This window comes from Geotrypetes seraphini, chromosome 16, assembly GCF_902459505.1.
Source record: "Geotrypetes seraphini chromosome 16, aGeoSer1.1, whole genome shotgun sequence".
NCBI classification, from domain to species: Eukaryota; Metazoa; Chordata; class Amphibia; order Gymnophiona; family Dermophiidae; genus Geotrypetes; species Geotrypetes seraphini.
This window is the reverse complement of record NC_047099.1, coordinates 36,588,621-36,614,360: the sequence shown is the minus strand read 5'-3', so window position 1 is coordinate 36,614,360 and position 25,740 is coordinate 36,588,621. Positions and strand designations below refer to the sequence as shown.

The following is a 25,740-nucleotide window of genomic DNA, read 5'->3' as shown; positions in this document are numbered from 1 at the left end:
AGGGGAGGCGCAGACGTGCAGAGCGCGAGTGGAACGCTAAGTCACACGCGTCCCTGCTGCCTTCGGGGGGCCCACGCTTATGCAAGCTCTAAACGCTAGGCGTGCTGATACCGGGTTGCGCTACTGTTCCGACACCTAACCTAAGCGCCTTAGATCTGTTCTAGAGCACGGTCCTACCCCAACCTTCTTGCTTATTTATGCCAATATTTTTGCAATGCTTGTTTGAATTTTTATTGTGAACGTTTGATATGTGAACCGCCTAGACTTTTTATGATAGTGCAGTCAGAGAAATTAGATTCTTACCTGCTAATTTACTTTCTTTTAGCTTCTCCAGACCAGTAGAGGTTATTCTTTATGAATGGGGTGTATATCCAATCATGACCAGCAGGTGGAGACTGAAAACAAAACTGTGAGATAGTACATAAGACATCCCCTTCTCTATTCTCATCAGGAGATGGGTACAGATCACTCGACACCTGCTGGAGACTGAAGAGACTGATGAGAATAGAGAAGGGGATATCTTATGTACTATCTCACAGTTTTGGTTTCAGTCTCCATCTGCTGGTCATGATTGGATATACACCCCATTCGTAAAGAATAACCTCTACTGGTCTGGAGAGTGCTAAAAAATATAAGTTTTTAAAATAAATAAAATCTCTGGGACTATCTGGAGAGCACCAGGATATTTAGTGCCCATGAAAAGCAAACTTGTATTTTTTAGCAAACTGTCCGTTCACAAAGTCCCTCTGTGTATTTTTTACTAGGCTCTTAATATTCACAACAAATCAAAGCAGTGTACAACTTAATATAGGAAAAAAGTATAATTGGTACAGCGGGGAAGCAGAATTACCAGAGAGAAGGTGGGGGAGGGAAAGAAAGAAAGAAAGGAGCGGATACAGGAAATGGTGCCGTATTCAAATCCAAGCTAAAAGCCTACTTTTCAATGCCTAACGCCCACTCGCCATAAAATTACGCATGTCCATTCTATCATTCTCTGCAAGAAACTCCCCAACCCCCGTGTATGTCTTGCCTGTCTGTCCAAATGAGACTGTAAGCTCTTCTGAGCAGGGACTATCTGTTTCATGTTGCATGCACAGCGCCGCACACACTTTTCAGAATTTGTGCAATAAGCTCTTGATCGAACCTTGATCTGTGTATCCGTACACTTCTCCAACTCTGCCCAGCTTTGGAGAGGGTGAACAACCTCTCTTGACGTAGTAGAGAAAGACAGACTGTTCACCCTCTCCAAGGTGAAGAGAGCGAGAGGGCACGCGCTAAAGTTAGACGGGAAAAGATTCCGTACACACGTAAGGAAGTTCTTCTTCACTCAGAGAGTGGTAGAAACCTGGAACGCTCTTCCGGAGGCTGTTATAGGGGAAAACACCCTTCAGGGATTCAAGAAAAGGTTGGATAAGTTCCTGCTGGGCACGATGGACTCAGCAGCGGCAAATCTTATGTCCTTATCACTGTTCTTGTCCTTTGTGCTATTTCTGCTCTCCCTTTAGAGATAATTCTGTTAACCGTTAACCGCATCGAACTACCAGATGTATAGAGGTATATAAATAAAATGATCTATGTTATAGAACTGAGTTAAGGAGTTAAGATACAGAATTGTCGTGAAAGGGGTTTGTTTAGAAAATTACTTAAGACGTAATTATTTATACATGTCTTTCTCTAGAAATAATTTTCTTCTCTGGTAGAGCTGATGAACTACTCATGATCGTTATTACGCAAAGTTATGGTATCATTTGGCAGCCATGATTTTTAAGGTTTGTTTGTATGTTTATTTTATCCTGTGTTTTGTTTTAAAACTACGTGTGTAAATTATGTAAACCGTTTAATTGTAAACGGTATAGAAATTTTTAAAATAAATAGTCGGTTCGACTTTTGGCCAACGGAGACACCCAGCAACACCTGGGAAGATACGTAGGCCTTTAAAAAAAGATCCAAAATCGCCTATTAAAATTTTTTTAGATCCGAGGGGTAGAGGCAAGACATTCCATGAAAAAAGTGCTCTGCATAAGAAAGGAAAGAGTCTCATCACCTCCAGATGAGAGCAAGGAAGAGGCAGGATTGCGAGGCGATGTCCAAACGATGAACGTAGGGCTCGAGTTGGTGTGGAAGGAGAGATCAGGAAGGAGAAGTAGGATGGGTTCAGCGTGTGAAGAACCTTGTGTGTTAAGGTCAAAATTTTTAATTGAATCCTGTAATTGACAGGCAGCAATGGTGGAGTGACACGATTGCATTGGTCATGCACGTATCAGAAGTTCATTGCCTCATCCGTACGCTAACATCCATGTACTGGCTACCCATCCTAAAAAGATGCATCTTTAAAGACTTAGTGCTAGCTTTCAAGACTTTCCACAAAATGACACCAATTACATAGCGTCAAAACTTCAAAATTACATCCCCAACCGATCACTGACATCCCAAACAGAAAAACGGCTGGTCCTGCCACCAGGCCGCTCTCACTCATGTCCAAGACAGCCCGAAGACGCTCATATTCTCATTATATACTCAGAATGTGGTACACCATCCCCCCATCCATTAGATCACAAGACAGTCTTTGGAACTTCAGAAAGTCCATGACAACCTTCCTCTTTACAAACCCAGCTCCTTGAAGACCCACGTCTACACCCCGGACGGATGGGATCCCAAAGACACCACTCAATATACCACACGGAATCTCGCTAAAACTCACACGCCACCGCGAATATAACCTGAATTACTACCACATTCTCTGACAACAAAGATGCACCCACCTGCAAAGAAGAGCTACTTCACGTCCTAGTCTATCGACACTGAAAATGCTGCAATTTCAACCACCCTATGGCCACTAAGTCTGCATTTGTAAGTCTGCATGTTATGTCTAGACTGTAATTGCTGTAATCTAAACCCTTGTCCATGCTGTAAAGTCCACTGCCATTGGGTAGGATTCGCTTGAGTACATTCGTTCTATATAGGCGTTCGTTTGATATCTTTTATGCGGTTTGTCTCATACCTTAACCACCATGGACCCCCCTGAGGAAGGCGTGTTATCCAAAACACGGACCGTGTCGGGTCCCTTGGTTGGTAATAAGGTTGTATATTTTACTGCATTTTCTCAATTAATAAACGATGCCTGCATCTTGTACATTATCTGCAGTTTGTTTGTTGTTCTTCGGTAAAGTCTATGTCTCACTAAAATTTGTCCTACCCATACTATGAATGTACTCCTGTAACCCGTTCTGGGATCCTTTGGGAGGACGGCTAAATAAATAAATAAATGATTTGATAGTATGATTTATCTAAAATCCTTTTTGACACAAATCAAATCACTTAACCTGCATAATCTGAAGGTACAAACTGCAGTCCCCCAGCCTCTGCTGCTTTGAACTCGGGAGGGGGGGGGGATGAAAGCCAGTTTCAGATGGGGTCAAAACGCTCATTTACCTGCACAGATCCTTTTCAAAAAATTCCCTGCAATATTTCTTAAGTTTAAACTCTGCTGAACTCTCACTAAGAAGATTTTAAGATTCTGGAAAAAGGACTCGGGCCTCCCCCTTCATTTCCAGGATGCAGAGAGACTTTTCAGGAAAGCCACAATAACGGAGTCGGTGTCCAAAGAGTGGTTCACTGGAATTAAAGGCTGCAGCCAGACAGCAACAAGGGATGGAGGACTGCGGGGTGACAGGGAAAAGATTTATTGGCAAAGCGGCAACGAACAAGGGACCAGATGCATGGAAGATGTGGCAGTTAAGTCCACATCACCCAGAGACCTTGGGCCGGGTGAGAACTCTCTCCCCTGACAGGATGGATTTCACGATAAGAAAAAGGGGTAAGTAACACATTAATGTGTCACTCCAAAGCACTTCAAGCCATGCTGGTTTGGACTGATTCAATAGGCAATATGGGTACAGCAAGGGCAAAGACTAGGGGTGCCTGACCCCAAGAGCTGTTGTCCAAAAGAGGTCTCTTACTGAATAACACCCCCTCCCCACTTGTTACAAAGCCATAGCGTAATTTTTAGTGCTCCGACTCTCATAGAATTTCTATACGTGTAGGAGCTGTGACCGCCGCGCTTGGCGCTAAAAACCGCACTATGCTTTTGTTAAAGGGGGTAAGTGAGCCATCACACATGGTGCTCACTGCAGGTAGCTTGTACCCTGCAGGCTGCAACGGTCTTAGCAGTGTCTGTGGGTCGTGCAAGGCATTTCTCTGAGGGCTCAGCTCTTTTATACAGCGAGAAATTCAACCCAGGGTCTTGCTGACTTATAGTGCATTGTATTAGCATTAACATTTTGTTGAAATAAATAGGCGTAGATTATGGAATACTCAAAAATCTGGCCAAAGGTCTTTGCTAGGAGAGATCGGAACCCTGTGTGCTCCCACTCCTGCTATAGTTTCTCCTGGTTACCTGCTTTTAGAGAATGACATGGGGGGACATATTTGTCCCCGCGGGAACTCATTTTCCTGTCCCGTCGAGTTCTTTTCCGGTCCCTGCCCCATTCCTGCAAGCTCCGTCCTCACCTGCACAAGCCTCAAACACTTTAAAATCATGTGGTTAAGGCACTGCTTACAGAAATGGGACAGGGACAAAACACGCGGTGACAGGACGTGGAAATTGAGTTCCTGCGGGGACAGGGACAAATTTGTCCCCGTGTCATTCTCCACCTGCTTTCTCCTTGTACGATAGGCTGGCGAGGGCATAGTCTTACCTGGCACTTCTCACAGCAGATACCACTGGAGGAACACTTGGCCCCTGGGACAAGTTTGCAAGTAGTAGCATTGCAGCAGGGGTCCTTGCATACCTGCAGAGAGAACAAGAAGTGGAGTGAGGAGAGAGATGGGTATGACTCCCGACAGCCAGACGCCCTGCAGACGCAGCCCTTACCTCCGTCAGCCCGCAGTCACACTCCTCCCCTACCTCCACAAAGAGGTTGCCACAGCGCTGGGCTCCAAAGATGCGCTGGGCTTCCGGCACGTTGAAGAGGCACATGCCTCCACCCTGACGCAGGCTGGTTTCTAAATCAGACCGGCTGCAGCTGCTGAAGCCCAGGCCAGGCAAGAACCTGAAAAAAAAAGAGGAATCTAGGGTCAGCAGGACACAGGGTATATGTAATAAGAAAGAAAGACTAGGGGACACTTGATGAAACTGCAGGAAAATATTTTTAAAACCAATAGAAGGAAATATTTTTTTCACGGGTTGCCAGAAGTTGTAGTAAAAGCAGATAATTTGGTTTTAAGAAAGTTTAAGATAGTAGATAGTTTGGTTTTAAGAAAGGTTTAGACAAATTCCTGGAGGAAAAGTCCATAGTCTGCTTGCCCTGGATTGGTAGCATGGAATGTTGTTGCTCTTTGGGATTCCGGAACTCTGCTACTCTTTGGGTTCTAGAATGTTGCTACTCTTTGGGGTTCTAGAATGTTGCTACTCTTTGAGGTTCTAGAATGTTGCTACTCTTTGGTGTTCTAGAATGTTGCTACTCTTTGGTGTTCTAGAATGTTGCTACTCTTTGGGGTTCTGGAATGTTGCTACTCCTTGGGTTTTGGCCAGGTACTAGCGACCTGGACTGGCCACCATGAGAACGGGCTACTGGGCTTGATGAACCTTTGGTCTGACCCAGTAAGGCTATTATTATGTTCTTATGATTTAAATCCCACCACGTTACTGAAATCCCAGAGCTCATTTTCAGCCTGCCGGCTCCGCGTTCCATCCCCGTCCTTCTCCATCTGCTGCTGGAGGAGACTCAACATGGCCCATCCAAATCCTCCTTCCCCCCCACCTGACTAGGACCGAACCTTACCCTGTGGCTGGTTCCATGATGCAGCTTTTCACCTGAAGAAGGTTGGAGCAGTTACACTTCCTGTCCACAGTGTCATGGTTCATGCCTAGGTTGTGTCCCAGTTCGTGTGCAATAGTGGAGGCCACGCCCAGGGTGCTGACAGAGTGGTCCTGGAAACACAGAGGGCATTTCAGGGCAGAGAACGCCACGATGTCGCCAGAAGTGGGGAATAGGAGAGGAGAAGCAGAATGAGAGGCGGGAGAACAACAAACGGAATCAGACATACGAGAAGAGAGGGAGAGACGTGACAGGTAAAGGCGTAGACAAGGATCAATACTCACCATATTCACTCCGCCAGAGCGCTCAGGGGAACACATGGAAGCCTGGGTGGCCATACCAACTGCAGAGCCTTCAAACTTCCCCCCTCTGTGCAAAAAAAACCCACAAGGAAGTGAGGCAAGAGAAACACTGCTAGTTCAGACATCATCCTGCAGCTAGAAAGGTCCAGAGAACCTAAGAAGCACGGCGGAACAGGAAGCAGTGGTACAGGACAGAAGCTGGACACAAAGTATTACGCACACACAGGGACCCCAGATACACACATGCACGTTACAAACCAAGTCTACAAGTTCCCTTCTCAACACAGCGAGGCATGTTTCAGGATTGGGGGAGAACTCCAGTCCCCAGTCCCACATCCATTCACCTTATTGTGCACCAGGTCACCCGGGGTGGCCAAGTAAATGTTTTCCACACAGCAATCGGACACCTGAGATGCTGCAGCCACAAAAGTGGTTCAAACCCGGTCCAGTCCTCAGCGAACACGAATGATCCCAATATCCCCAGTTACAGTAACCTTGGAAAATACTTTTTTTTTCTCGGAAAGGGTGGTTGACGCTTCCAGCGGCATTCCTAGCGGAGGTGGCAGGAGACAAAACGTGTATCTGAATTTAAGAAAGCTTGGGACAGGAAGGGACAGTAGACGGCATGGGTAGGCCGGCTCGATAGGCCATGTGGTCTTTATCTGCCTTAATTGTTTCTCTGTTTATCCTCCCTATGTCTAGTATCCAGACTCAGAAGTAGTGAAAAATCCATCTTTTGTGCATTGAGACACGATTCAGCCTGTTCGTTTTGGAAAGCTCACGATCGGAGGTTACACCCTGAGGCAGCGTTATGTGAAACGCTGGCCATCTTTGGTGTTCCGACCGAGCTTACAAACAAAAGACAAGTTTTAAGTCACTTTATATTCTAAGGCAGGGGTAGGGAACTCCGGTCCTCGAGAGCCGTACTCCAGTCGGGTTTTCAGGATTTCCCCAATGAATATGCATTGAAAGCAGGGCATGCAAATAGATCTCATGCATATTCATTGGGGAAATCCTGAAAACCCGACTGGAGTACGGCTCTTGAGGACCGGAGTTCACTACCCCTGTTCTAAGGTGTGACTATTTGGCGACTTTTTGAGTCACTATAATTTTAAGAGAGTGTGACCATTTTGCCACTTAGATTTGCTATTTTATTTCACCATTGGTTACACAACATAGAGCCGAGGTTTTTACGCCGATCAGTTTCTCCGCCTGAACACCTTGGCCACAGCTGCAGCGCTGGGAAGGCTTTGTCTGAGGCTTTTCCTCCCTGTGGGGGCTTTTTTTTTTTTTTTAGCTCACGCGGTAGTGTTTTTTTTTTGTGTGTGCCTTCCACAAAATCCATGTGAAAGTGTTTATGATTTCTATCCTTCCTCCCCATGCCCCCACGTACATTACCAGCTGGGCGTTGTCATGTCTGATGTGCGGCAGGAGCTCGGCCTGCCGCCATGCCAAGAAGCGGTTCAGTGTGACGGAAGGGTTCTGATCCACAGTGATCTGGTCCATCTTGTTCCAGATTTCCACCGCCACGAGAGCCACACGCACATTCAGTGGACGAAAAAACTGTAGGGGGAGAACAGACGGTCAGGAGGCAGAGGTATGAAGAGAGAGTGTGATGAAAAAGGGTACAAGTCACATCTCAAAGGATCCCCAGAGTGCTAGCCCAATGTACGCACAGGCAAATCTGCAGCTGCCCACTTACCAAATCCACCTGATTGGCGATTTCCAGCATCCGTATCTGCAAACGCCTGATGTCCCCATGATAGTATTCGTACTGTCAAAGGGAAGAGAAGCAAATTCACAACAGAGGGCCAGGTGTAGAGACCACCACCTCACACAGTGATGCAGCAAACATGTAAATTTCACAGCTTCAGAGACCCCCCCTCCCACCCCTGCATCACCCAATAACATGCAATATACCGAGAGGCCTTTTTTTTATCAGGCACCTATAATTTGGAATAAGGTTTCTTTTTTTTTTTTTATAAGATCCGAAGGTAATTACATGAATTTTAGGAGATTATTAAAAACACATTTATTTAAGAACTTTTTAGGTGCTTTTTGTAGACAAATTATTCCTATTATGATTGTTTAACTGGGTTTGATCCTAGTCATCGTCTTTCTTTCTGATTCACTCTTTGGGGTAGTGGCAGAATATAAATCATGAAATGGAATATGTGGAGGAGGAGCTAAAGGTCAGTGCAGACCAGTGGTTCCCAAACCTGTCCTGGGGGACCCCCAGCCAGTCAGGTTTTCAAGATATCCCTAATGAATATGCATGAGAGAGATTTGCATACCTGTCACTTCCATTATATGCAAATCTCTCTCATGCATATTCATTAGGGATATCTTGAAAACCTGACTGGCTGGGGGTCCCCCAGGACAGGTTTGGGAACCACTGGTGCAGACAGTGGCGTATTGAGGGAGAAGCAGGGAGGCGGACTGCCCCGGGGCAAGTCACCCAACCCTCCTTTGCCCTAGCTTATGAGCCCATTAGGGACAGACACAGTACCTCCATAATGTGTACAGTGCTGTGTACATCTAGTAGCACTAAGGCAGGGGTAGGGAACCCCAGTCCTCGAGAGCCGTATTCCAGTCGGGTTTTCAGGATTTCCCCAATGAATGTGCATTGAAAGCAGTGCATGCATATTCATTGGGGAAATCCTGAAAACCCGACTGGAATACGGCTCTCGAGGACCGGAGTTTCCTACCCCTGCACTAAGGTAATGATTATTAATAAAACACAATTCATATAGGGGTGGGGGGGTTGGGGGATGTCTGGATCTCTCCTTTGATTTGTCGCCTTGTGGGGCACTTTGCGATGCCGTTTTTGCTTCCTAGGGCCTACTCCGAGGATTAAAAAGAGTACAAGTCCCGGATGGCCTCACTGGAGGGATCTTTGCAGCAGTCTGCTTTGGTTTGATGCTTGTTCGGTTGGGGGCGGTTTGGGGAAAAGGGGGAAGAGATCAATGGGATTTTTTTTCTTCTGGCTTTCTTTATTGGAAAAGTGTATTCGACGACCACAAGCTCCGGATATTCCATGTTTCTTATCTTATTTTTCTTGTATTTGCAATTGATCGCTTTGATATCCATCATTTATTCATTTTAAAAATTTCTACACCGCTTCAAACCTAAGCGGTTTACAAAAAAAAAACACACACAGTCAAGACAACATAATACGTTGACTCATTACAATTATCTAAAATCCTAAAACAAGTAAAACTTCAGTCAACTAGGGTATCAAGATTGGCCTCCAGTAAAATAGGCTATCGAATTCTAACCTAGTAAAAAGCTCTCACAAACAGATGTGCTTTTTAATTTCTTCTTGAAACACATCTTGTCCTCACATAACCTCAAACATCCTGGCAGGGCATTCCATTTCAGAGGACCCGCCACAGAAATGGCCGTTGCTCGCGTCTTCTTGTAACGGGTTTCACCAAGCGCCTCTATCGAACGCTTCACGGCAGATTCAGATCTTAACATTCTAGAGCAGGGGTGTCAAAAAGTCCCTCCTCAAGGGCCGCAATCCAGTCGGGTTGTCAGGATTTCCCCAATGAATATGCACGATCTATTAGCATACTATGAAAGCAGTGCATGCAAACAGATCTCATGCATAGTCATTGGGGAAATCCTGAAAACCCGACTGGATTCCGGGCCCTCGAGGACCGGAGTTGCCCATGTCTGCCATAGACCGTAGATTGGGGTGTCAAAGTCCCTCCTCGAGGGTCGCAATCCAGTCGGGTTGTCAGGATTTCCCCAATGAATGTTTATGAGATCTATTAACATACAATGAAAGCAGTGCATGCAAATAGATCTCATGCATAGTCATTAGGGAAATCCTGAAAACCCGACTGGATTCCGGGCCCTCGAGGACCGGAGTTGCCCATGTCTGCCATAGACCGTAGATTGGGGTGTCAAAGTCCCTCCTCGAGGGTCGCAATCCAGTCGGGTTGTCAGGATTTCCCCAATGAATGTTTATGAGATCTATTAACATACAATGAAAGCAGTGCATGCAAATAGATCTCATGCATAGTCATTGGGGAAATCCTGAAAACCCGACTGCATTCCGGCCCTCGAGGACCGGAGTTGCCCATGTCTGCCATAGATTGTAGATCAGGGGTGTCCAAAGTCCTTCTTCGAGGGCCGCAATCCAGTCGGGTTGTCAGGATTTCCCCAATGAATATGCACGAGATCTATTAGCATACTATGAAAGCAGTGCATGCAAACAGATCTCGTGCATAGTCATTGGGGAAATCCTGAAAATCCGACTGGATTCCGGGCCCTCGAGGACCGGAGTTGCCCATGTCTGCCATAGACCGTAGATTGGGGTGTCAAAGTCCCTCCTCGAGGGTCGCAATCCAGTCGGGTTGTCAAGATTTCCCCAATGAATATTCATGAGATTTATTAACATACAATGAAAGCAGTGCATGCAAACAGATCTCATGCATAGTCATTAGGGAAATCCTGAAAACCCGACTGGATTCCGGCCCTCGAGGACCGGAGCTGCCCACCCCTGTTCTAGATGGTATATCATGTTTCAATGCTTGCTTTAAATACCATGGTGCTACCTCATAGATCGCTTGGTGAATAACCATTAAAATTTTGTATTCAGTTCTACCTGGAATTGGCGACCAGTGGAGACTCTTCATTACCGCCGTAACATGCTCATTCCATGCCACCCCTTTAATCATTCTCGCCGCAGCATTTTGCACCACTTTGACTGCCTTGATTTTATTTTTCGCGCTATCTAACAACAGGGAATAGCAATAATCCAATCTGGATAGCACCAAGCTCTGTGCCACAGTTCAGAAATCAAACCCAGACATCATATTTCTTACTCTTGACAATAATCGTAATAATCAACTCAACTCTTTGCTAGGCTGGTATCTTAATGCCTTCTGCTTCCTTTTTTCAATCAAGTTCCTTATAGTCAACTTGATGTATTTGATCTGTTCTATGTATTACTTATTTCCCTGCCGTGCTGGCATTTTCTGCATTATACTGTAAATGCTTTCTGTCTTTAACTCCATTATTCTAATTTCTATTTTATCTGTATCCCGTGTATTAGCTCACCTTGTTGTGAACCGCCTAGAACTTTTTCGGTATGGCGGTATATAAGAATAATATTATTATTATTATTATTAACTGGAAGATGCTCCTCCTTTGACCACTTGCATCCACAATCACTCCTTGCCTCTTGATATGTGGTGCCATGGTACAAACCACCTCACCTATATCTTCAACGCCTTCATTGTTATGCATTTCTTGGTTGTCACCAAGAAAAAGTTACAGTTAAAACACAATGCGTACATAGATTAGCATACCACACATACAGAGAATACAACACGCATGTCAGCGGTGCACAGTATATAAAGCATGGCCCATATATATATATATATAAAATATATATATATAAAAGTATATATAAACTTCAGCCCAGAGTTCAGCCCACTCGAGTCATACAGCAAGGCGTGCAGGAGCGTGACACGCTGTCCACCGTCTTCTCACCTCTTTCTTGTCGGTAACTATCGCCAGCTCTATATATTTCACCTCGCCCACGAGATCCCTCTTCCTCTACAAGAGACAAAAGGGGGCTAAGTGAAAAGACACAGGCTACCGACATGCCTTCTCCCTTCCGCCCCTCCCCTCCTCAACAGACAGGCACAGTAGCATTTCGTGGACCATAAGCCAGGTGCTGCAGGGGCCACTGACCCCCCCCCCCCACACACACATACACAGTTCCACATACGGTTTCTCGGTGACCTCAAGCATTTTAAGGTGTACACCACAGGAAATCACCAGCTGATATGGAAACCGGAGGCTTACTAGAGCTCCTCGGCCTTGGAACTCGGTAGCAGAGTTCTTTGGTCTCCTGGATCGGTTCTCAAATTCTAGGACCGGAAAAGGGGATATGGAATTGAGAGAGATTCAGCTGGGAGAGATGGGACTAGAGAGTTGCGCGGGGACAGAAATCCCACCTATCCCCGCCCGTCCCTGCCAGGATCCTCTCCGTCCCCACCCGTCCCCGCCAGGATCCTTTCCGTCCCCACCCGTCCCCGCCAGGATCCTTTCCGTCCCCACCCGTCCCCGCCAGGATCCTCTCCGTCCCCACCCGATCCCGCAAGGATCCTTTCCGTCCCCACCCGTCCCCGCCAGGATCCTCTCCGTCCCCACCCGATCCCGCAAGGATCCTCTCCGTCCCCACCCGTCCCCGCCAGGATCCTCTCCGTCCCCACCCGTCCCCGCCAGGATCCTTTCCGTCCCCACCCGTCCCCGTCAGGATCCTCTCCGTCCCCACCCGATCCTGCAAGGATCCTCTCCGTCCCCACCTGTCCCTGCCAGGATCCTCTCCGTCCCCACCCATCCCCGCAAGGAATTACCTCCATCCCCGCCCGTCCCCATAAAAAGCAGCAATTACTTCTGACTGGATCATCAATTCCACAGTTTCTCTTGTGTTTGCGCTGCTGTTTTCTTTGTGGAATCTCTTTGGTGGAACCCTTTTTTTGTTTTCTGTTCAGGTAATTAACTTATAAACCCCCTCCTTTCACTAAGGCTGACGTGTCCATTATATTATATGGACGAACCCTGCTTCCAAAGCCTTCCATCCCCGTAGGAGTCCCGTTAGCCAGAGGGGGGTCCCCGTGGGAGTCCCGTGGGTTAGGAGAGGATTCCTGCGGGACTCCCGCGGGACCCGCGATCCCCGTTCCCGTGCAGACCTCTAGATGGGACCTGAGCAGAAGCCTCACAAGCAGCTGGATCATTTCTAAGACCATCTTTCAAGACACGGCAGGTGAGACCGAGCTGCACTGTCTCTCATAGAAGGATCTAAGCCATGCTAAGTCCTTTCCCTACCCTGTGCAGACGAGAGGAATCTTCCCCTGAAGGATGCACTGGCGTCCACTGGGTCAGGCCACATTTCGTGTCTGGGAAAGCCGTATCCTGGATCTCGAAGAAGAAATGTCTCGGGTCACCAGGTCCACTCACGGGCTGAACGCCATAGCTTCTGTTTCCAGACACAGCAAGGTGCCCCCTGGAATAAAAAAAAAAAAAAAGAGGGCCAAGAGGAGCTTGAGCCGTTTGGCACCGGAGGCGAGAACCCTAGGGACCCGCTCCTGAAGTTTCCTATCCGATACCTGAGTCCACCGCACGCGCTTGCACTGATCCAGGAGCCCAGGTGGCCCTTCACCTGGCCATGATAATAACAATTCACCTGAAACAGAAAATGAGAAGGCAAGGTCAAAGGGAATCTCACACTACCTGGGCCCTGACTAGTCCTGCCTGGCTGAAACGAGGCTCACGCTGCCGCTGGCGCTTTCAGTATGAACAGGCCTCTGGTCCTCAATAAACTGGCTAGTCTATAAGGTCTACATGCCTCTAAAATAAAAGGGTGAGAGCTAGAGAATGACATGGGGACAAATTCTGTCCCTGGCCCCGCAGGAACTTCATTTCCCCATCCCCGCTAGTTTTGTTGCTGCCCCTTGCCCCATTCCTAAAAGCTCTGCCTTAACCACACAAGCCTCAAACACTTATGATTTTTAAGTGTTTGAGGCTTGTGCATTTGAAGATGGAGCTTAGGCATTGGTGGAATGAGGCATTATGACATCACAATTGAACTCTAGAATGTTGCTACTTAGGATTCGAAAGGGTTTGAGGCTTGTGCAGATGAGGACGGAGCTTAGGCATTGGTGGAATGAGGCATTATGACATCACAATCTGAGCTCTAGAATGTTGCTACTTAGGATTCGAAAGGGTTTGAGGCTTGTGCAGATGAGGACGGAGCTTAGACATTGTTGGAATGAGGCATTATGACGTCACAATCTGAGCTCTAGAATGTTGCTACTTAGGATTTGAAAGTGTTGGAGGCTTGTGCAGATGAGGACGGAGCTTACAGGAACGGGGCAAGGACAGGAAAAGAACTTGCTGGGACAGGAAAATAAGTTTCCGCGGGGACGGGAAAAAATTGTCCCCGTGTCATTCTCTAGTGAGAGCCAAGGATCCTGCGGGAATAACCTGTACCTGTCCTGTGCCATCTTCCGACACCCGTGTTCCATTGGGCAGGTAAAACACCAGCGTGTGCGTACCACTCAGCAGCACCCTAGAAAGGGAAGAGAACACGAAAGAAAAGATGATTCTAGATCTCCCTCGGTCCGACTGGACCATTCTGCTCTCTCTCACCACCAGCGAGACAAAGTTCCTGCTTCCAGCCCAGGACATGCGCAGGTGTTTCCGACAATGGAGGTTACACTGACAGCCTGGACTCAGCCTAGGCCAGGGTTGGCAATTCCGGTCCTGGAGAGCCGGAGCCAGGTCAGGTTTTCAGGATCTCCACAATCAATAGGCACGAGATCGATTTGCATCTCAAGGAGGCAGCGCAAGCAAATCCATCTCATACATATTCATGGTGGAGATCCTGAAAACCTGACCTGGCTCCGGCTCTCCAGGACCGGAATTGCCTACTCCTGACCTAGCGCAAGCCCCAGCAGGGCTGAGAACTACTTCTCCCAGTGTCACTCCTCATCCCCTAGGCTACGTTCTCCGTTATTTAATCTGAACCCCTTGTCTTAATTTAAATGCAACATGTATAAGGGGGGGGGGGAGGGGGATTTGGATTTAAGTAATATCTTTCTCAGTAGGTCATGGAGAATTATATTCATGTGCAGGCGATATTTTCCTGTCCTTGGCATGCTTACAATTTAAATTCGTAAATTCACAATGGAGGGTAAAGCGACTTGCCCAAGTTGACAATGCACCCATGGTGGGATTTGAACCCGGTTCGTTTCAAACATTGGGCTAGAACTCCACTCCAGTACAGTAGCATGGATGCACCATTTAAAAGGGGTCTGTGCGATATTTGCCCCCCAATGGCAAAGGGCTGCCCCTGCTCCCCCATCGCTAAGACCCTCTGCATCATAACCTACAGAGCTATTCCCTCTTTCCTATCACAAAGGCCCCAAGTTATCCCAGGCTACAAAACCGACCCCTCCATCACCAAGACCCCTGGGTAATCACATTCTATAGGGCTCCCCCCCCCCCAGCACATCACAAAGATCCTCGGGTATCACAACCCGCAAGGTTACCCTCTCCTCAGTCTTTACAGTCACTTGGGAGTCCTAGCTTGCAGAGCCGACGCTGGGTCCCATATCCTGCAGGGCTGCCCCTCACCCACTCTCCCAGATCCCTCGGTATCTCAGAGTTTCCCTCTGCATCATTTGGACAAATGTTCCTCTGCTTTTAACCCCAAAACAATAGCAAAGCCAGATCGCCACAGCCCCTCCCAAAATACTTCTTGGCCTTCTTCTGTTTCCAGATTTAACTTTTCACGGGCTCTGGTCCAGCTCCGTGGAAGCTGTGATTTGAAAGTTTTAACGTATACAATACCACTGAGAATTCCTTCCCTTATCTGCTTCCTGTCCCACCTCATGGTGGCAAGCATTCAGAGAAAATTCAGTGAGTAATCACAACTCTTCCTGGCTCCCCCCCATAGGCATTTCAATAAACCCACCTTTCCCATTCTCCTCAGCGCACCCCAAAGTCCTTCAAACCTTTCCCATTTCCCTTCCTGAAAGGCCGAGCTCCCCTTTAATGTGTTCCCCAAATCTCCTCTTCACTCACAAGCGCTGTGAACCCCCCACTAACCCCAATCTCCTATCTCGCACTTACTCATTTTGCTGAAGCTCCAAGAAAAGCGGACCCCCCTCTGTCTCCAGAAGCACCTGAAGGTGGCTGGGAGGTCCCTCCTGCAGATAAAAAGATTGTAGTGTCAGAGGAGACAGCCAGAGGGCCACTGACCTGTCCCTACCTGCCCAGGCCATGCCAAACCCCCAGGCCCAGATGCGCAATGAAAACCCGCTTCTGTTTTTCTCGTCTGCCACACAGTAAGGGCACATGGGAGAGTCAGCAGCTCCTGAGGGCCCAGGAGGGCGTGCTAAGCAAAACAGCACACTGCCCGACCCTCTGCCTGTGTGAGAGAGAAAGCAGAAGAGGGAGGGCGACCCTTGGCAGGAAAGGCAGGAAGCCCAGGGTTTGGATTCAGGATATGCCCCAGTGCTAAAACTAACAACCAATTCCTCTGGAGGCGTTGGCTCGCTATGTCATTAGCTTACGAGCGTGGAACAGTTCCGGCTTCTCAAAGCTCGCTTTATCAGGAGCACTCTCTCCCCACTTCGACTACGGGGCTCCCCTCAACACAGCCCCTTTCCAATGCTCTCAAACACCTCCATGATGATCCCTCCAAACTCAGGATTCCTGGAAGGAAAAGTATTATCTTTTCTATAGCACTGGAGGAGAGCGTGGTATAGTGGTCAGAGCTACAGCCTGAGGTTGTGGGTTCAAATCCCGCACTGCTCCCTGTGACTATGGGTAAGTCACTTAATCCTCCACTGCCCCAGGTACATTAGACAGATTGTGACCCCCCCCCCCCCCAAGAACAGATAGGGAAAATACTTGACGAACCTGTATGTAAACCACTTTGAGTGTGGTTGAAAAACTACAAAAAGGCGGTATTCGAGTCCCCATCCCTTTCCCTGATGTCATAATGCCTCATTCCACCAATAAGAGCCAACCTCGTCTGTGATGTCACAATGGCTTCATTGTTCTATTCTTGGCTCACTTCTGATATTGTATTGGAGGAGTATGTGGCCCAGTGGTTCGAGTTACAGCCTCAGTTCAAACCCCTGTGGCGCTGGGTAAGTCAACTTAATCCTCCACTGCCCCAGGTACATTAGACAGACAGACAGACAGGGAAAATGCTTGACGTACCTGTATGTAACACTACAAAAAGGCGGTATACGAGTCCCAATTATATGCAGGAACTTTCTCTGACCCTAGTGGGCTCACAATCTAATTTTGTACCAGGGGCAATTGGGGATTAAGAGACTTGCCCAAGGTCACAAGGGGGGTCAGTGGGAACTGAACCCAGGTTCACAGGCCCTGGCATTAACCACTAGGCTACTCCTAGGGAAAAACTATCAATTAACACCTTTCTTACCTACTAGGTGTCAACTATTACAGGGCCCGACGGAGTCTGCCTGAGACAAGACTCCAGCCAGATCGGCCCCGGACTCTGGGTCATCCACAAGGGGGTGTTACACCCCCCCCCCCAAACCTTCTAATGCGATCCATCCTCAGACAGCTTCATGGATTATTCCCTGCATCTGGGCCAGGCTTTCCCTTGCACACAAGAGAGAAGGGTCGGGGGTCCCCCTCCATCAGCACACATGGGGGGACCTGAGGTCCTCCACATTCCCAGCAGTGCTGTTCAGACAGGTGACAGTAGGGAGGACGCAGGAAGGGCCGCAGACGTACTAGGCCTTTCCTGCTACAACAGCAGCTTTTGGGTCCACACTCTCCCCTGGAAAGCTGAACTAATTCTTGGCTCAGGTCTCTACTCCCCGGACGGTGGAGATCGCAGCCCCGAGGAAAGCGGAACAGGGGATTAAGCACAGCTGCGTAGAAGACACCTGGCAAGTGACCTTGGCCGCAACAGTTGCGATCGGAGCAAGCTGGATCCCAGGCCTCGCAATGCGGGAGAAAAACCTGAATGCCCCACCGCTGTAGTGTCAGAGGGGATGCGGCAATGAGAGGCCTCATGCGTGATGCTTTCCTAAACAGAGATGACGCCTGCCGTGATGAAAGGGCACGGGACCAGCTACTTGGGCGGCTGGTTTGCTTTCACGTTATTAATTTAATTTAGGCCAATAAACTGCTTATTGCTCACGATTTCCCAATATATCAGACAGAACTGAACTGGACCTTGTTTGCCGTCTACTAGGCCGAGACTCTGCCCTGTCATCGAACAGAGGAAATCTCACGTTGTGTCTTGCAGCTAGAGCAGAGGGTGGGGGATGATTTCAGCTGTCACTCCCAGGGCTCGTCCCTCTCCTTCCTCAGTATTTAAAGAAATCGGGGGGGGGGGGGGGGGGAACGGACTCCTGAAAACCGAACTCCTGCTGAACCCCGCAGACAGAACAATGGTGGGCAGAGGAGGGGTCCTGACTGCTGCAGCAGCGTGAGCTGTGTGTACTCTGGCTGAATGCCCACCGGCTTGCCTCTTGGGGATCCGGCTGTTTCTACCGCTGAAGGAAGAGACGCGCCCTGGTTAAGTAATCGTAAAGCAGGGTCTTCCTTGCTGAGCGGCACTTCTAGCCCTGAGCCAAAGGAAATGCCTCAGTCATTCCTACTGCTACTGAGGGGTGTGGTGGTAGGGGGGGGAGAGAGAGGAATCCAGGGCAGGTCTTATCTGGCCGAGGGGTGGAGGGCCTACTCGGGACGATGTCGGAACAGAAGAAAGCATTGAAGAGAGGGGTTTCGCCGGCCAACACCTTGTTAAATAACCGATTTAAACGGGGGTAAAGGGTGAAAATCGGAGAGTCGGTATAGAATTGAACAAATGACAGCATGCAAAGAGAATAAGCAAAGTCTCACCTTCAGGGCTTCCTCAAGGCCGAGCTTGTCACGCTGTCCCATCACATGTACAAGCACCTCTTGGGACTCAGTCGGCAGGTCCCTTTTGGGACCTCCATCTGCAAAACAAAGGAAAGACATTATCCAAAAAATGTTCAGTAAGGAGCCCCCTCTGTGCATGAGAATAAGAGACCTTTCCATCCTCGTCCAATTCCATAATTCATCAGACTTTGTACCAAGTCTCTCCTGCTGTTTTTAAAGAGTTTTGTTTTTTAAAAAATTTATCAGCCTAAAAAGAAGTTTGAGATCAAAAAACAGCATAAAACTACGCTTGGAGGGTAAGACGCTAATCTCCCATATCAAGATTGGTGCGACCATGTTGTCGGTAGCGGGTTTAAAGCTGTGGAATCCCCTGCCAGAATGAATTTTAAGGAAATGTTAAAACCCCAACTGTTTGGGAATGCTTTTTGAAGCTGAATCTTTTATGCAAACTGTATAGGTATATAAAGTTTTAAATAAATAAATAAAGTCCCTCTAAACCAGGGATCTCAAAGTCCCTCCTTGAGGGCCGCAATCCAGTCGGGTTTTCAGGATTTCCCCAACGAATCTGCATTGAAAGCAGTGCATGCACATAGATCTCATGCATATTCATTGGGGAAATCCTGAAAACCCGACTGGATTGCGGCCCTCAAGGAGGGACTTTGAGACCCCTGATCTATAGTGTTGAGGATGCAGAACCCAAGGTGAGAAGACTTAGGCGTCAAAAGCACTCTCAAAGAGGTGGACTGACATTTATAGACGGTCCCTGCTCAGAAGAGCTTACAATCCAACTTGGACAGACAGACATGATCTATAGCAAGGATCTCAAAGTCCCTCCTTGCGGGCCGCAATCCAGTCGGGTTTTCAGGATTTCCCCAATGAATATGCACAAGATCTATGTGCATGCACTGCTTTCAATGCATATTCATTGGGGAAATCCTGAAAACCCGACTGGATTGCGGCCCTCAAGGAGGGACTTTGAGATCCCTGCCCTAAACTAGCTGCTGTCAGGCAAGTCACGAACGCCACAAAGAGAACATAAGAACTGGGCCAACGGTCCGTCCAGCCCAGCTTCCTATTTCCAATGGTGGCCAATCCAGGTCAACGGTAGCTACGCTGGTGAGCGAACCTGGGTAAACCCCCACCCGTAGGATAATGCTTCAAAAGCTCAGGTATAGCAAGATCAAAAGAAGAGCTGGAACTACAGTGGGAATCGGAGGATCTTTCTACCCCCCCCCCCCCCCCATTATTCCAGGGACCTGGCCACAGACAGGACACGCTGAAAAAGCGTGACGATGAAGTCCACCCCTTGCCCTGGAGTCTGGAAAACCACAGGATCAGCCAGGCGGAGGGGACTTGGTGGTCTGTGCTGTCTTGAAATGCCAAAACAGACCAAATTCTGAACTTTATGCAGGCTGAAAGGAGGAGGCCTAGGCCCGAGTGCTGGACATTCCCACAGGCTGAGGGGATGTGGGCTCAAGTGCTGGAGGTTCCGATTTTTTTGCAGCCATAGTGGTGCTAGGAAAGGTTCAAAGAAGAGCGACCAAGATGATAAAGGGGATGGAACGCCTATCGTATAAGGAAAGACTAAAAAGGTTAAGGCTCTTCAGCTTGGAAAAGAGACGGCTGAGGGGAGATAGGATCGAAGTCTACAAAATCCTGAGTGGAGTAGAACGGGTACAAGTGGATCGATTTTTCACTCCATCAAAAATTACAAAGACTAGGGGATACAGGGATATACTTTTAAAACCAAAAGGAGGAAATATTTTTTTCACTCAGAGAATTGTTAAGCTCTGGAACGCATTGCCAAAGGTTGTGGTAAGAGCGGTTAATGTAGCTGGTTTAAAAAAAAGGTTTGGACAGGTTCCTGGAGGAAAAGTCCACAGTATACTGTTGAGATAGACATGGGGGGAAAGCCACTGTTTACTCTGGATCGGTAGCATGGAATGTTGCTACTCCTTGAGTTTTGGCCAGGTATTAGTGACCTGGATTGGCCACCGTGGGAACGGGATACCGGGCTTGATGGACCATTGGTCTGACCCAGTCAGGCTATTCTTATGCCCTTGAAAAGCACAGGGGCCAACTTGCGATTGTGGGAGGTAAAGACAACACTTTGAAGGACTTTAGGACACAGGTGCCCGGTTAGCAAAGAAAACCCCACCTCTGCATTTCTAATGGCGAGACTTTTTTTTTTCCTACCTCACTAACTCTACGCGGGTGATTCACTTCCCAGAACTGGGCTCCTTTTGTCAGGCTGGCGCAGAGTCTAAAGGACTGGGAGTGTCCCAATTACACCTGCTGCACACACCTAGAGCGGTTTAACAAGAGAGAAGCAGGGAAGCTCAGCCCTCAGCTAGTACTCCTCCACGGAGGGAGACTCGCCGCAGGATTGCTCTGCCGAGACAAGTGCAAATCCTGTGCATTAGGTCCCGGGAACCCAAACGTCTCTCGAGATGCACTGCGGCAATGACAGAGGACTCGAGGCCCTGGGAGCACAGGGTATACAAGATAAGACAGTAGGGTGGGTCAGCCCAAAAAGATTTAAAATTTAAGATGCTGCACTCTATCCATTAGCGTTTATTAAGTTTCAATCTTACTGCATAAGAGTGTTACGTTGGGCAGACGTGAAGCGAGACCATTTTTGGTTACCAGATAAGCTAACATCTTTATACAATAAAAGGCCGATAAACTTGGAGCTATTAACTTAGCTCAGACATCCGTCTTTACTATGAGAGAAAATGCTGGTCAAGTTTTTACAATACTCACTTACACAGGATATCACGTTCTTGTTGAGAAAAGCCTTCTCTTGGGAGGTGGGGGTAGGCCTCACCCTCTTCCTAGACCACCGATACAACTATTTATCGCTTATAAAGCGCTGAAAGGCGTACAAAGCGCTGGACATTTTGACATTTAATAGACAGTCCCTGTTCAGAAGAGCTTACAATCTAACTTGGACAGACAGACATGATGTACAGGGTTGGGGGATGCAGAACCCAAGGCGAGAAGAGTTAGGCGTCGAAAGCACTCTCCAAGAGGTGGGCTGACATTTATAGACGGTCCCTGCTCAGAAGAGCTTACAATCCAACTTGGACAGACAGACATGATCTATAGCAGGGATCTCAAAGTCCCTCTTTGCGGGACGCAATCCAGTCGGGTTTTCAGGATTTCCCCAATGAATATGCATTGAAAGCAGCGCGTGCACATAGATCTCATGCATATTCATTGGGGAAATCCTGAAAACCCGAATGGATTGCGGCCCTCGAGGAGAGACTTTGAAACCCCTGATCTATAGGGTTGGGGATGCAGAACCCAAGGCGAGAAGAGTTAGGCGTCGAAAGCACTCTCCAAGAGGTGGGCTGACATTTATAGACGGTCCCTGCTCAGAAGAGCTTACAATCCAACTTGGACAGACAGACATGATCTATAGCAGGGATCTCAAAGTCCCTCTTTGCGGGACGCAATCCAGTCGGGTTTTCAGGATTTCCCCAATGAATATGCATTGAAAGCAGCGCGTGCACATAGATCTCATGCATATTCATTGGGGAAATCCTGAAAACCCGAATGGATTGCGGCCCTCAAGGAGGGACTTTGAGACCCCTGATCTATAGGGTTGGGGATGCAGAACCCAAGGCGAGAAGAGTTAGGCGTCGAAAGCACTCTCAAAGAGGTGGGCTGACATTTATAGACGGTCCCTGCTCAGAAGAGCTTACAATCTAACTTGGACAGACATGACATATAGAGTTGGGGGATGCAGAACCCAAGGTGAGAGGAAGAGGTGGGCTCTTAACTGGGTCTTGCACATTGCCATCCCAAAGTCTCTTTAAGGCTTAATGATAGCCGGAATGCTTTTGGAGGTGCAAGTCCGCGTTTTACCCCTTCCCCAACTAAAGTCCTGAGCCCCCAGCGTTCCAAGTGCCGATTAATCCTCCGGTGCCACGTTTTAACCGGGAGCCTAACACCTGGCAGTGAATTCAAATTCTGCCCGAGGTGTCTCAGCTGCACCTACAGTCACCAAAAGGAGGCTCCAGAAAGCCACAGAAACCAGTTCTACCAGCCCAGGTTACACCTGCTGCTCATACCCCAAACAGCTGCCTACCCATCCCCTCAGCATCGGGTCCATTCCGGCAACAGGCAGAGATGCTCCCACACACCTTTCAATCTGAAGCCCACGAGTGGGTGCATCCAACTGGAGTCTGAAGGCAAATGGGATGAGCCCACAACCCTGGCTGGATACGTGGAGGGCCTCGATTGAAAATGAATACCCTCAACCGCACCCCACTCACAACCACAAAGACCCTCCTTACCTCAGGACCTGCCGGCGGGCCCCAGTGGGACTTTCCAAAGGAGATACCCCTTGCAAACGGCGGCTATGCAACTCAATCTTTCCCCTACTGACCATCTCCATTTACCACAGAGGGGGGGGGGGGGGGCTCAGAGGATGCATGCTGTGGACAGCTGGCAGAGAGGGAGGTGAGCTGGTCAACTTAGACTGTGAGATAAACAAAATGATCCGGCTAAGCCAGTGCTGAGTCTACCCTAGCCTACGCCTGGATTTGTGATTCTAATAGTCTTTGGGGGGAAATCAAAACACAAACTCATGCAATGAAGGAAAAGCACCCGTTCAATCTGCCTGTTCTGTGGACCCAAAGTGAGAGAAATGTCCCCCCAAGCGCCTGCCCCAAAGGTACCCCCAGGTTCAGGGCACAGGAACCAGGATCTGAGATCCTACCATCCTAGTGCAAATTGTCAGTAAAGATCCTGAGAAGTTCCTTCATGAACAGGAATTAAGAGAAAAGAGGGGAGACTCCTGGTAAGAGAATGGGGAAGGGGGGGGGGTCATGTTTTCTCTGGTTATCCAAACAGATCTGGACTGAAGGGAGAAGTCATGCCATTGGGCAGGGGGGGACCAGATCACTCCTCAATAAATGACCTTCTGCCCCTCCCTGCCTACCAGGTTGGTAGCCACAAGTGGGATTGCAGAAGCCACCTTGTAGCAGGCAGGAGAGAAACGGGAAGGGGGGGGATTTCAAGGATGGGGCAGGGGGTCTCTAGCTGCTTCTTACCTAGTCCTTGGCTCGGGTCCTCTTCCTGGTCTTCAGACCACTGGGATCCTCGGTGGGCACCATCCTCCCCCCTCGCCCAGCACAGCCAGCACAAGAACAACCACCTGCAGGCCCCCTCCATGGGCAGATGGCACCTGCACCCCCCCCCTCTCCCTTACTGAAGGGGGATCAGTGCCGGCAGGGGGGGCAGCCTCACATCACCCAAGGCTCCAGCGCCCCCTCCCCCGGGGCTCCGGCATGACCTGAGCCCACCCGCCGATCGCGCGCTGCCTCTGTGCCCCGCTGCAACCTTTCTGCCGTGTTCCAGCCCCGATTCCGGCCGCCGCCGTAGCGTCACTGCAAGCTAGAGGGAGGGAGGCGGAGCCTGGAGGGGGGGGGGCGGAGCTGCGGAAGGGGCGGGGCGAAGTCTCAGGGAAGGGTCTTTAAAAATCTCAGCTCTGACGGCTTTTCCTTCCCTAGGCTGAGCCTAAAAGTGGCACAGACTACAAAATTCTGCAAGGAGTGATTGTGGATTTTCCCCTTGGATAATACACGTCCAGGGGGGGAACACTTTTAATTTGAATGCAATTGTTGGATATGTAGAAAGGGGGGTACTATTTGATAGAATTTAAGTGCTGTTAAAGTGTAAAATGACTGTATAATATGTTGCACTTATTTTTTTGGCTTTAAAATAAATAAAGATATTTTTAAAAAGTGGCACCGACCTCAGGGCAAAAGTTTTGCCACTTTTAATCTCAGCATAGGGAGGGGGAAGTATTAGGATCCGTCAGAGCCATAACTTATGCCCAGACTAAAAGTGGCACGGACCTCAGATTTTTAAGGACGTGCAGTTAAGATCCGTGGGGTCCGAGTTTTACCCCTTCCCCGCAGCTGGCTTTAGGGCTGCATGGACTAGAGCGGTGGTTCCCAACCCTGTCCTGGAGGACCACCAGGCCAATCGGGTTTTCAGGCTGGCCCTAATGAATATGCACGAGAGAGATTTGCATATAATGGAAGTGACAGGCATGCAAATCTGCTCCATGCATATTCATTAGGGCTAGCCTGAAAACCTGATTGGCTTGGCGATCCTCCGGGACAGGGTTGGGAACCACTGGACTAGAGCACAGGTGTCAAAGTCCCTCCTCGAGGGCCGCAATCCAGTCGGGTTTTCAGGATTCCCCCAATGAATATGCATGAGATCTATAGATCTCATACATATTCATTGGGGGAATCCTGAAAACCCGACTGGATTGCGGCCCTCGAGGAGGGACTTTGACACCTGTGCTCTAGTCCAGTGGTTCCCAAACCTGTCCCGGAGGACCGCCAAGCCAATCAGGTTTTCAGGCTAGCATGGAGCAGATTTGCATGCCTGTCACTTCCATTATATGCAAATCTCTCTCATGCATATTCATTAGGGCCAGCCTGAAAACCCGATTGGCCTGGTGGTCCTCCAGGACAGGGTTGGGAACCACCGCTCTAGTCCATGCAGCCCTAAAGCCAGCTGCGGGGAAGGGGTAAAACTCGGACCCCACAGATCTTAACTACATGTCCTTAAAAATCTGAGGTCCATGCGACTTTTAGTCTGGGCATAAGTTATGGCTCTGACGGATCCTAATACTTCCCCCTCCCTATTCTGAGATTAAAAGTGGCAAAACCCATGCGAGGGCTGTAAAGATTTATTGGCAGGATGCACTCTCTCCGACTCTGAGCTTCCTCCCGGTAGATGGGGGGGGGCAGGGCAATTGCGCTTTGAACACCCCTAGAACAACAGGCCTGAGTGCACAGACCATGAAAGGGACAGCAGCCGTCTTCAAGGTGCCAGACCAAAATTTTTTTTTAACTTTGCTAAGCTTCTGGGACAGCCATCTCTAGGGTGCACATCAAGGTAGAAAGTCTGCCCAGGACAGTTAGCATGGCAGGGTTTAAAAAAGGGTTTGGATCATTTCCTCACAGAGAAGTCCATAGGCCATTATTGAAATGGACTTGGGGAAATCCACTGTTTATTCCTAGGATAAGCAGCATAAAATCTGTTTTATTACTTGGGATTGAGCTAGGTACAGTTATTTGTTAATGCATTTATGTAATATTTCTTAGCAGTTAGTAATGAAGATGTAAAGTAAGATGTTCTTGTCTTCGTAA

At 48.6% G+C, this 25,740-nt stretch overlaps 1 protein-coding gene across 8 annotated transcripts in view; it reads right to left on the bottom strand.

Annotated features, from left to right (window-relative positions):
- The window catches only part of ADAM15 (ADAM metallopeptidase domain 15), a 37,557-nt gene extending 13,589 nt beyond the window's left edge, over positions 1–23,968 (bottom strand). For 3 of the 8 annotated variants that reach the window (XM_033924975.1, XM_033924972.1, XM_033924974.1), the window contains exons 1-13: positions 23,623–23,967; positions 18,542–18,639; positions 15,779–15,855; positions 14,135–14,213; positions 13,252–13,328; positions 12,971–13,148; positions 11,627–11,692; positions 7,824–7,895; positions 7,515–7,684; positions 6,104–6,188; positions 5,784–5,932; positions 4,874–5,051; positions 4,698–4,790 (exon numbers count right to left, since the gene is read on the bottom strand). In XM_033924975.1, the coding sequence (XP_033780866.1) occupies positions 4,698–4,790; positions 4,874–5,051; positions 5,784–5,932; positions 6,104–6,188; positions 7,515–7,684; positions 7,824–7,895; positions 11,627–11,692; positions 12,971–13,148; positions 13,252–13,328; positions 14,135–14,213; positions 15,779–15,855; positions 18,542–18,639; positions 23,623–23,743 (1,443 nt within the window). In that variant the 5' untranslated portion in view covers positions 23,744–23,967. Of the gene's footprint in view, positions 1–4,697; positions 4,791–4,873; positions 5,052–5,783; positions 5,933–6,103; positions 6,189–7,514; positions 7,685–7,823; positions 7,896–11,626; positions 11,693–12,970; positions 13,149–13,251; positions 13,329–14,134; positions 14,214–15,778; positions 15,856–18,541; positions 18,640–23,622 lie in introns of all 8 variants that reach the window. The other 5 variants (XM_033924973.1, XM_033924978.1, XM_033924971.1 and 2 more) reach the window with 3 other exon arrangements.
- Positions 23,969–25,740: the final 1,772 nt, after the last annotated feature.